At 45.1% G+C, this 12,336-nt stretch overlaps 1 protein-coding gene across 3 annotated transcripts in view; it reads left to right on the top strand.

The window, feature by feature from the left end:
- The first annotated feature begins 8,855 nt into the window (after positions 1-8,855).
- TJP2 (tight junction protein 2) overlaps positions 8,856-12,336 on the top strand; it is a 72,858-nt gene continuing 69,377 nt past the window's right edge. For 2 of the 3 annotated variants that reach the window (XM_063080323.1, XM_063080321.1), the window contains exon 1: positions 8,856-9,097. In XM_063080323.1, the coding sequence (XP_062936393.1) occupies positions 9,038-9,097 (60 nt within the window). In that variant the 5' untranslated portion in view covers positions 8,856-9,037. The remainder of the gene's footprint in view (positions 9,098-12,336) is intronic. The other variant, XM_063080322.1, reaches the window with a different exon arrangement.

Raw genomic sequence — 12,336 nt, 5'->3', positions numbered from 1 at the left:
CTTCAAAATGTTTTACCTGCCCTCAAAATTATAATCTTCCTGTCTTGACTTACAGAACTGTGACTGTTCCTTCAGCAGAATTTCCCGAACCTCCCCAGTGATCACATGATGAGCATCCCCTCATCATGTGGATGCCAAAAGTATCAATTCCCCAGATCCCTTCTCAGACCCACTGAATCAGACTCTCTAGGGATGGCCCCGGGATGCTGTTTTTAACATGTGCCTCAGGTGATTTCCATCATCAGAGAAATCTAGGGCACCGTTCTTTAGAACCATAAATGTTACACAAGCCACATTTTCCATTTTTATTGAACGTCCCCTGGAAATGCCTTTTCCAGGCTCAGCTTCCTTTGTTTTAAGGGGCCCGTGCTGATTGCATGGCTGCCCTGGAAAGCTATTTGTTGGCAGCTTTTTTCTAAGGTCACTTTCAGGTCTGAAAATTCTTTGAGAAGCCAGGAGGCTCTTGAACAACTTAAACCTGTGTTTAGCAGGGATACTAAATTCTTAGGGGTAATGGATTCTGGTGATAATTTTTTTTTAAAAAAAGCCATTCAGGTGTTGCAGAGGCCCCTCCAGTTTTCCTGAAGGACTCGAGTATTTTTTGTGGACAGTCCCCTGGGCCTCTCTCACCTTAGATTCACTCCCTTGCCTGTGAGAGGAGGGTATTTTTACTCAGTGACATTTTTTACTTACTAAATTGTTTTTCTTAAAATATTTTTTAGGGAAAGGATGCTCCGAAATGCAGTTAAGACAACAGAGTCACATTTGAATCAGGATTCTAATTAACTAGTTCACTAGCGAGCATCAAATTGTATTTATGGCATTTCCCTTTTCAATATTTCATAGGAAGAATTTCATAAACTTGTTCCTCTCTGAAGTGCAGTTTCTTCATCTATAAAGCAGACACAATAATACCAAATACACAGAGTCACTGTGAGGATTTACATTAAATGACTTAATGTAGTATATCAAAAGTTCTTGGCACATGATATGCATTTAATCAATCATTGTTTATCAGGGTCTCTGTTTTTGTTTTTAATGGAGGGTTAACAGGAGGATTCTGAAAAGAGTGTGGCTTTCATATACTCTGCAATGTAAACAGTAGTAAAATAATAAAAGCTGTCGTATCTCAGCACCGTGCCTCTGAGGACCCAGGGCATCCCACCAAGAAGGAAGAGTTCCTCCACACTGCAGAGCACTCTTCCTAGCAGGGTCTGTCTGGAGCAGACCATGTTCCAGCAGATGCTTCTTGGCACTCCAGGGCTGGAGTTGGATTATGCTCCACCTCAGCCCCTTGTCGGCCAGGCTGAGTTCTCCCTTGGCCTCTGCCACCGGGCCTGAGCACACCCAGACCAGCCCTGTAAGTCACTAGGAGCCTAGCCTACAGCCACCTCCTTACAACCCAGAACTCTCCCCGAACACCAGCCTAGGGCTGTCTCACACTCATAATCCATCCAGGCCACAACTGACTCGGAATTGCACAGCTAATTCTTTTGTCAACTTTGTGGCCAGCTAAACTCACTGTGCCCAGAAACACTGCCAAGTTCTTAAACCAGGAAGAGGATGCCAGGGTTTGGGATTTGTGCCATTGGCAGGTAGTGGAGAGTGACAACAGAAAGGCACCACCTATTGAGAACATTCTCTTCCTGTAAGTCTGACTACCTTTGCACTTACATCTTTTCATTGTAGTACTAACAACATCCACACCAGTGTTTACTGCTGCTGCTGCTGCTGCTGCTGCTGCTGCTGCTGCTGCTACTACTACTACTACTACCACTACTAAAGTAGAGAGAGAGACGTGGGTAATAAGCTCCTTTGCTTTCTTTGGCCACTCATCCTTTCCTTACAATGCCTCTCTAAGCTTTCCTTACCCTAGCCAGACCACCCATTGGCTCTCACCTTTTCATACCCCTGCACTGTGCTCTCAAAGATACTTGTTTTATGGTAAACAAAACACTTAACTGGATTCCACCTCTTTGCTTTAACTAAAATTTGGCCCTCTCCTGAGGACATTGCTGCCCGGTAGCCACCTCAAGGGGAATGCTTCCTACTTTGGACAGAAAGTGAAATCTAAGCAGGAGATGGCTCTGTGGTCCAGGCAGAGAAGCTGGAACAAAGGCTCTGGGGCAGAAATGAGCGTGACAGGGTCTCAGGAGCAACAACCACAAAGAAGAGACAGTGTCGCTCTAGGCAGTGAACTTGGGAGAGTGCAGTATGAGCTGAGCTTGGAGAAGGCAGTAGAGTCAGCTCATGTAGGTCTTGGAAGCTGTTATAGCTCAGGATGCTTCAACAAAATACCATAGATTTATGGGGTACTTAAATAGCAGACGTTTTTACTTCTCACCATTCTGAAGGCTGCAGCTTTTGCCGGCTCCTGCTCCACGCGCTCTGCAGCTCCAGCCTTGAAGCAGCCAGGGCTCGAAATGGTGGGAGCAATCCTTTCTTTCTCTCATCGTGGCTTCTCCTGCCTTCATGCACTCCGTAGGTCTCTCCTTCTCTTCCCCTGAGCTCTAGTGGCTCCAGCTTGGCTGTCATTGCTTTTTAGTAGTTGTAAATTGGTTGATTTTTGGGAGAGAGTGATGCTGGGTACCATCTATTCTGCCATCTTGACCATAAGCCGAAAATAGCTTTCAGTAACTATGGAACAATGTAAATAGTCTTACTTCAGTTATCTACTTTACTGAATAGAAGAATGTCTGTGTGATAATTTTCACTGTTCTTTGCAACACTAAAATGTAAATACCTGGATGTATTTGAAAAGTGGCAACCTAGAACAACTTTCTGCTCTTTCCACATAATATTAAAATATGGAATGATCCTGAAAACAGCCTGCAAAGTGCTTATCAGTGAACTAGAAAGATATTGTTTCCAAAGATAAAGCCAGAATCTTTAGTTGCCTAAAAGATGGAAGCAGGCTTGGGAGTTTTTCTAGTGGTTTTTCGTGTGTTCATCTTTTAGTTTACGTGTTTCTAAGTACTAGAAGATAGCTTGAAAATAATGTGCTCTCTTTGCAATCTTTACAAACCTATGAATGTTATAGATAAAGCAAACTTTGTTCAATCTTATCATATTTCTAGAACCATCGTAAATTTGAATGAGGGGCATCTCCATTGAGAAGTCGATTATTCTGGGGGATGGGGTGTCGGCAGGAATATATGGTATTAGAAGCAGTTCAAATACAAGCAAGCAGTCCTTTAACTGGCTGCTTAGTATTTGGGAAACTAGGTAGCTAGTCACCCCCGCAACCCCCAAAAAAATGAAAAAAGAAAAAAGGAAGAGTACTTTAACAAACTTTCAAAGTGAGGAAAAGTAGTACAACATACTTCAAAAATTCATGGAAAATAGAATATAAAGAATATGAATCCTTCTGTACACTTTTTAAAGTTCCCTTGTATATAATAACTGAAAGTGAAGGCATGCCAAGCAGAGCAGAACATTAGATGCCGCTGCCCTGGATGTCATTTTGGGGGTCGGGGAGTGAGGTGGTCGCTCATAGAAGGAGTGCTGCCAGTGAATACGGGTGGTAGTGGGCAGTGGGCACCGCTGTGCAGACTGAGGAGGGTGGAGGGGCCAGGAGAGCAGACGCAGCCACCAGGAGGGTGTGGGAGTGCCAGGCCTTTCCTCCTGAGAAGTGTCAGGTCCCGCTGGCAGGGTTGGAGCTGCAGCCTCAGCACTTCAGTCACACCTGGACTTGAGCAATTCCTGTGACTTGTCATCATTTGTTTACATGTCTTTCTCTTCGTCACACCGTGAGCAGCCTCCCTGTTATTGTCTTTATCTTCTCTATATCTACCCGAGGGTCCATGGTAGGCATTCAAAAAATGTTTGTTGAAGAAGAGTGTCTTTATGATTCCAGTCTGCCATTCAGTGAGCAAGTCAACTATATTGCTGCATTAACCTGTGAACTTTTTCATGTTAGTTTTCTTTGCTCCCAGTTGAAAATACTTCATAGCCTATTGCATATATACAAAAAATTCATGGAAAAATGGAATTAAAAGAGAATACAAATCTCGCCATTAACTTTCTGAAGACCCCCATGTATATACATATACATTATATATGAGGATACTTCAAAAAGTTTATGGAAAGATTCATATTCTCCTTTCATTCTATTTTCCCACGAACTTTTTGAAGCACCCTTGTGTGTGTATGTGTGTGTGTGTGTGTGTGTGTATCCCAAATCTTAATATTCTTGAGGAAATATGACTAAAAGGCATTTGGTTTATCACATTTATTAGAGGTTGTCTGACCCACCTGTTTCAGAGAACTTATATATTGTAATACACACTGAAAAATGTTGGAAAAATATTTGTCTGTTACACAAACAAGAACAACAATTTAAAAAGAAAAGTGGCCTGAATGGTGAGCTCAGTTGGTTAGAGTGTGGTGTTGTAATACCAAGGTCAAGATTTCAGATCCCTGTACAGGCCAGCCACCAAAAAAAAAAAAGAGAGAGAGAGTGAGAAAAGTATACGCACAATTCTTTTTTTTTCTCATCAAATCATTTTTCTTATATACTTTCCAGTACTTATATATATTTTTCATAATTTCATCATTCTTGCCATCATATATTAGATAAAGTTTGTGGGGTTTTTTGTTGATAATTATATCATTATTCTCATTATTATATAGACTTCCTTATTCCACTTTTAAGTGATGGTTTGCTATGCTGATTAACTTGATTTACTGTAATTAATAGCCCTCTATCATTGGACATTGATGGTTTCTGTCTTTCATTATTAGAAATAGGCATACAATGAAGTGCTGCCTCACACCCAGCCGCCCACTGTAATCTGACCTCCAGTCCCATCTTTCCACTGAAACAGGTCTGGGCAAGATAAGCAGTGGTCCTCTACTTAATGAGCATCTTCGGCTTTTATCTTAATTGACCTCCAAGTTCCATGTTGTTAGCTACTCTCCCCTTCCTGAAATTCCTTCTTCCTTTGGCTTTTTGGACACTCTTCTCCAGGAGGTTCTTTCTTCCCTTTCTGGCAGTTTCTCTCTGGTCTGTGTTCCAAAGACTGGAGCTTGCTTCCTAAATATTGGCATTCCCAGGTTCCTGTCCTTAGTCCTTTCTTGCCTCAGTCTGTATCAGGTCTCAGAGTAGTCTCATCCCCTCCCATGACCTCAACTTTCATGAGGCATTAGTGATTTCCATATCTCTTCCTCCATGCCAAATCTCTCTACCCAAATATTCATCAATGCCAACCACAGAGGAGATACTTGATAAATAAATATTTGTTAAATTACTGTACATCTCCACCTGGATGACCCATAGCCCTTAAAAATCAACCCACAACTAAATTCGTCATCCATCCTCAAGCTCCTCCCAAGATCTGCTCCCACTCCTGTGTTCTCTCTTTTGGTGAAAGCACCATCATCACTTAGTTAACTAAGCCAGAAACTTGCGAGTCATCCTATACTCACTTCCCTCTTTGGCTTCCCTTATCTAATCAGGCAGTCATCCAGCCTGCCGGTCCACTTCCTTGTTTCTCTTGAATCTGGCTCCCTTTTGTCTAACACTGCATAACTTCATAGCTAGGTCATCTCTCACCTGCATTCCCACAGAAATGCACTTTTTGCTGGCCTTGTCGTTCTTTTCTGACACAAATCCATCTGACAGAGTAATCTTTATAAAATGCCAATCTAATCACACTTCTGTGTTCAGAACACAGTACCTGCTTACCTGGGCAACCTCATCTCCTGGCACCTCAAGAGTAAGCCTGCTGGGCCGAGCCCGTGGCGCACTCGGGAGAGTGCAGCGCTGGGAGCGCGGCGACGCTCCCGCCGTGGGTTCGGATCCTATATAGGAATGGCCGGTGCACTGAGTGCCGGTCACGGAAAAAGACAAAAAAAAAAAAAAAAAAAAAAAAAAAAAAAGAGTAAGCCTGCTGTCTTCATTCCTTGCTTCTCCACGTGTTATTTATTCCCTTCACCTGGAAATCTTTTTCCCTCTATCTGTCTCAAAGTCATTCTTCTTTAGAATGCATAAGCAATCCTTTCTCTGGAAAGCCCTTCCTAAACCCTATTCTCCCATTTTAGGAGTCCCCAGACCACCCTGAGCCTGCCAAGAATCTCAGTACTTACACAGTTTCTCATTGCTTGCTGATTGTCTACTGTAAGAGACTGAGCTCCCTGAGGCAGGATGTTGGGAAACTATAGGAAAAATGGTCAGGGCCCCTCAGATGTTCAGAATCATGCCGAGCATTTGATGTAAACAGACATATGTGCTCAGGTATTCCTTGGTTACCATCTAATGTAATTGCGCGTGTGCACCCAGGTGTCCTGGGTTATGGATTTAAGGATGAGTGACTCTGATCTATGGTGCCTCTCATCCCTGGGATGCCCCCAGAGTGGGGGGCATGGGGAGGCCACTACTGCTGCTGGAGGCTGCTGCTAGTGCCCCCGGGACTGTCTGCAAGGCCACTGTCATTGCTCAACCTGTAAGCTGCTGCCACTGAGGAAGGTGAGGACTGAGCTCATGTCATCTGCCAACAGCTCCTGGAATCTTTCCCAATTACCTAACATGGACCTGTGTGTGAGGGGTCTGGGGACCCAGTCTGTACAATGGGTTTGGAGGGTCTGAGCCCTAGCTCTGACAATATAAATGGAAACTTAGTATAACTAAAATAATGAAACATTTTGGCTTTAGTTATGATTTGCCTTACTTTGCAATTGGCATCGTTGGCAGGATTACTTTACACAGGAGTCTGAGTATTTTATCAGAGGGTTGACAGAGGGTTTCAGTAAGTAGTACTTGTTGGATAGAAGTTCTTTGGATAAACAAATTCCAAGAGTGGGGTTAAAATGTGCAACCCCACATGTGAAAAATGTATACTACTAAATTGCTTCTCCAGAGTTGTGTTGATTTATACTGCCACCAGCAAAGCCAGTGTATCAATCAAATCATGTTTTTCAACAACCATTTTATTGAGTGCTTATCTGTCAGGTGTTGTGCCAGAAGAATTGTATTCTAGTATTTCATTACTAGAAGCAGCATAGTCCAATAGAACTTTCTGCAGTGATAGAAATATCCTGTGTATGTGCTGTCCAATATGGTAGCTATTAGCCACATGTGGCTACTGAGCACTTGAAATGTGACTTGTGTGACTGAGAAACTGAATTTTCCATTTCCTTTAATTTCAGTTAATTTAAATTTTAATGTAAATACGTGCAGGTGGCAGTGGTCACATTGGACAGCACAGCTCTAGAGAGCAAAAGGGAATCATTAAGCAGATATAATTGCTACATTCTGGATTCTTTTCTCTCTTTTTAAATGCTAGTGGTATAAGCTCACATCACTAAGGTGTGACCCGTTCACAAATGCTGTCATTATTATTATTAGTCAGCACCACCTAATTTGGGAAACCAAATAGGTGCTTAGATCAGTAGAGTAACACCTTACATCAGGAATACAACCAGAGTGTTTAAAGTTTGGAGATTTGAGGTCAAGTGGGAAATGTTACAGTGCTTTTTATTCAAAAGCAAGGCTTAGCTACTCCAAAGGAGGCCAGAGACATATAACACTTTCAGAGAAGCATCTGCAGAACTTGTTTTTCCACATAAACTGCCAAACTTGTTTTGATTAGGCAGGAAGTGAAGCAACTTTTCAGGGAGAAAGCCCAGCATCTGTGTCTCTTCACGGGGGCGGACCAGACCTTTTACCTTCTACTTGTGAGCCTAGGTTGAGTTTTGCTTCCAACTTAAGAGAAAAGCAGCGTGGGCAACAATTTATTTATTTAAAATATGGTTTTTTGGATTTCAAGCCCAAAGTTATATTTTTAACCAGTGTACCTGTGTTGATTCTCCGAGAAATTTATTATATAGCGGCTGGCCCCTTTGGAAATTCGAACCCTTGACCTTGGTGTTATAACACCACACTCTAACCAACTGAGATAACCAGACAGCCTTGACTCTCCAGGTAATTTATATGCTCCTAATTGTTATTTAAATTGTACAATTCTTTGTACATCGAGGACACTGAAACGAATAAATATACTGAGTGGATTAAGATGACTCCTGCCGGATAGGCATTTGTGACCTACTGGTAGCCTTTATCAGCTGGTGACGTGGGAGGAGTTTCGATCTGTTTATTGCAGTTGTTGGAAATGTGCCAAAGAGGTAACCTGGAGTTTATTGTCCTGAAAAGTCCCGTTTTAATATTTAATATGAATATCTTATATCAGCGTGCTTCCAAAAGCTCGTGGAAAAATTGAATTAAAAGGTATACAGATCCTCCTGTGAACATTCTGAGGACCCCTCGTACCCTCGGGATTCGGGTGAGCAGTTGTTGGGCTGAGAACTTTGGGGTGCAACACCGCGTGTGTGTTGGCTGGCCGGGCAGGCCGCTAGACAGGACTGAAAACTTTGGAATTTTCCTGGTTCCTCTCTTCGGAAAAAAACTGAAGTGCTGCCTGTGTGAGGCCCTCGGTACTTCTCTACAAACTGTTCCTGCAGGATGCCCACGCGAGCCCACGGGGGAAAACCCGCGCACATAAAGACCAGCGCCCCACACTGGCTCCGGCACCCCAAACTCGCAGGGCTTCCCGGGGCGCGCGCTCCGAGCCGGCCCTGCGGGCTCCAGTGCGCGCCGCGGAGCGAACCATCGGCCCGGCCGGGGGGGGGGGTGTAGGGTCGGGGGAGTCTTAGGAGGCTTGGGCCTCGGGGTTCCCCTGCCGCCACCGCCGCCTCCCGTCCCCGGCCGCCAGTCGCACGTGAGGTGGCCCGCCGCAGGGTCCTCGGGGGACGGGGCACTGGGGAGCGCTCCTCCCCGGGCGGCGCGGGGGTGGTAGCGGCCCATTCGAGAGTTTCCCGGGCCGGGCCGGGCTGCGGGCGGCAGGCGCGGAGGCGCAGCGCTCCGGCTGGGGGCGGGCCGACGCCGCCGCCGCCGCCGCCGCCGCGGGAGGAGGGACAAAGGGGTGGGTCCCCGCGGTCGGCAGCCCGGCGGCCGGCGCTGCAGGTCGGAGGACTGACCCGCCTCGCTGAGGGAAGGCGCTGCGTTCCGGAGCTGCGCGCCCACGCGGGACCCCCGCCCCAGATGCCGGTGCGAGGAGACCGCGGGTTTCCACCCCGGCCGGAGCTGTCAGGTTGGCTCCGCGTAAGTGTCCCCCTGAGCCCCGCGGTCGGGAGAAGGGGCGCGAGCGGGCGCTGGGGGCGTGCGGTGGGCTCTGGCCGCGGGCTGCCCTCAAGTTATTCCCCGAGGCGCTGTGGGAAGCTGGGATTGTCCCCCCGGACGGGGGGCGCCGGGGGGGGGGGGGGGACTTCCCCGGACGGGGGTGATGGCGCGTGGCCTCCAGGGCTCCCGGATCCTTTTCTCTACTATCTGAAGTCACTTGGGCTTTGAAGTCCAGGAGAGGAAACTGTCTTGAACTCAGTGTCCTGGATTTCTGCCTTTGTGTTTCCTTCTCTGCTTAAAACCACACTCTCTGCTTGATGTAAAAAGTGACAGGAGTGTGTACGTGAGAGAAAATGACCACTCATCGGAGACCAGACTCTTGTTTTTCTTTTCCACTGGCTGCCTCTGCAGTGTGAGTAGAAGTTTTTTTCAGTAGGGAGTGGAGATGGGGTTTCAGAAGAAGCCACAAAAAGGGAGCGATGAATGCTTTCTACTCTGCTGTTGTCCTACCTGTCACCAGTTTCCTTTTATTTTGGCTTCATTTGTCAAGTTTCGGCTTTTACACAGTAGTTCATTTTAAGTTGTAAATAATCAGGGGTTCCGACTGTAGCGTTTTAACATTCTTGAAATGTGGATGAACTTGGGAGTGAATACTCTAGGGCTTGGTAATGGAATACAGCCTCCCACCTCTATTTTAGCTTCAGGTCTTAGGCAGAGTTGTTTCCCTGGCAGCTGTCTGGCCTGAGTCATAATGGTTGTGGTTTCCCTGAAGTTCCCAGCGGGGAGTCATCCCATCACAGAAACTGCTCTGCCGTCGCACACTCCCTCCCTCGGCGTGGGGAGTCCCAGATGGGAGGGCAAGAGGCTCTTTCCTTCAGGTCTCTAGGTGGCCTGTGCTGAGGGTGCTGACAATCGCTTTGGGTAGGCAGGTTCACCTTTTTCAGAGTGATTCCTGGAGAAACAGTGTGTAGGTAGGCACACCTGGGAAGGAGATCATTTTAAGTGAGAAATTAGTCGTAGTAATTGCATTTGTAGCAAAGTCCCGTTTGGTATCCTGTCAAGGAGAATGAAATTTAATCATTTAACACATTTTTGTGAACAATCCCACTTCATTGTGGGGAATACAAAAGTGGGTAAGAGCTTGCCTCTGCCACATAGTCTTGTTAGGGAAGGGTGCAAGTAATTAACCAATCCCATGAGTGTAGTTTAGAACTATGGACAGGGTCTCCCTCTGTGGAGAGTTGGGGGGGGTGTGCTTTACTAAGGCAACAGTGGATTTTGAGATGTTTCTTGAGGTTTTTTAGAGCTACTGTCAGAGTTGGATGGGAGGGGAGTTCCCCCCCACCCAATGCTGCTGCAACGTTTTCAGTACCGCTCAGCTAATACTCATTGAGCACCTAGGGGTGCCAGTCACTGTGAGGGGATTCAAAGATGAAAGAGATCAATCTCTGCTTTCAAGAGTCTGTTGACCTGAAATTTTTAGACTGTTTTAGACTCTGCAGTCTCTCTCTGGCGGAATTCCTGGGGCTGAGGGAGGGAATGTGCACTTCAGATGCACAGTCTACAATACAGAAAGACAACAAAGGATGGGATTGTCCTGGATGCACTTCTTTCAGGGATTCTTGCTGGGAAGAAAGGACATCTGAATAGATACCTCACAATGTAAGCCACTATAGAAAATGGGGCTGGTAATGCATCCACCTCACTGGGCTGAGTGACCACTGAAGAAATGACTTAGGAAACACTGGCATGTAGTGGGTGCTAAGTAAATGGTAGCTAGGTGATATGAATCAAAACTGGTGCTGAAAACTCTTAAGTGTTGGGTGCCGGGTTGATAAGGGAGGTGAGATCTAGAAGTACAGGTAGGAGGTGCCAGGTAGGTGTCAAGATAAAAACTGTAAGAGAGGAGTTGCTCGTACTCTCTTGGAAGGCCTTGAATACTAGTAATTGAACTTTGTGGGGAGAGGGAGTCATAGAAATCCTTAATGTATTAATGGCTTGACTTTTCCTACAAAGAAGTGAATCAGTTTTCCAGTAAACATCCTACCCCTCCCCCTACACAGTAAATATTGCTATTTTTCAAGCACTCATAGGCTTAAGACCCATGAATTTTTACATCACCCCTTAGGGAATCCATTCACAGTGACTTCTGCCTACTTTGTTTAACTTTTGAGCTAGTTTTTTTGTACATTGACAAAAAGTCACAGCCAGCCATTTATCTTCAGGATAAGTGGGAAAACTTTTTGAATACCTCTGAATACAAGGGAGATGATAAAAATCCCCGTGTTAACTTTTGAGTTTAACCAAGTTTTCTCTCCTTAAAAAGGTTGTCTTTTGGGGAGAAAGGTAAGTTCTTGAAACTAGGTGGGTCTGCTTTAGTCCTGAGTACAATAGTATGTTCTTTAAATAGTAGTTTAAAAAGTCATGCAGATTTGGTTGGGGAGTGGCATGAGGTGTGGGTGGGGTGAAGAGTTAGGAAGTGTTAGTAATCACTGCTGAAACTTTCAACCTACTTCTGTCAAGAATGAGCCACTGGGGAATTTCTTGCCTAATACCTAAAGCAAATTAAGCAGTTGTGACTACAGATTAGTTCATCTGTGTTGAGAGCTGATTCCCAATAAAATGCCTCATTGATCAAACTCTAAGCAGTAATCAGGGATCTGACAGTTGCTGGCCAGAAAGACCTTGGTGTTGAGAGGCATTTTCCAGTGAAGGTGATTTGGGAATGGTAATATCTGAGGGTGTGATTGCTCCAGATATGGGTGGTGGGAAGCAGAATGATTATCTCAGATGTTTTACTGTTAGTCTCTTTATCCTAAATCCAAGAGTCAGGGCAAAAACATAGACTCAGAGATCAGATTAAACACCCATTTAGTGGGTTAAACATGTCATTGAGTATGTGAACTTTGTTAAGGTAAAAAACTAGGGCCTATTTCACTCCCACAGGAATTTTTGTGAAGCTTTTCAGCAGAAGCCCATATAGCTAGCAAATATATGAGGGTCTGAGGTGGCATTACCATTAAACATTTTACTTTCTTTTTATTTTTTTATTTTGTTTACCATTGAACGTTTAAAAAAGACTTTGTAATAGGAATGGGATTAAAGTTTTCAGGTACTCAGTCCCAACATCCAGTATTGCAATAGGTAGTTCCAGTTTTGGATGGTACCTAGAAAGGCAGTTAATTAACCTTGTGTGCTGCCTACATTGTTGTGTGAGAGGC

The sequence above is a fragment of the Cynocephalus volans genome, chromosome 16 (assembly GCF_027409185.1).
Source record: "Cynocephalus volans isolate mCynVol1 chromosome 16, mCynVol1.pri, whole genome shotgun sequence".
NCBI lineage: Eukaryota > Metazoa > Chordata > Mammalia > Dermoptera > Cynocephalidae > Cynocephalus > Cynocephalus volans.
This window is presented reverse-complemented; position numbering and strand designations above follow the sequence as displayed.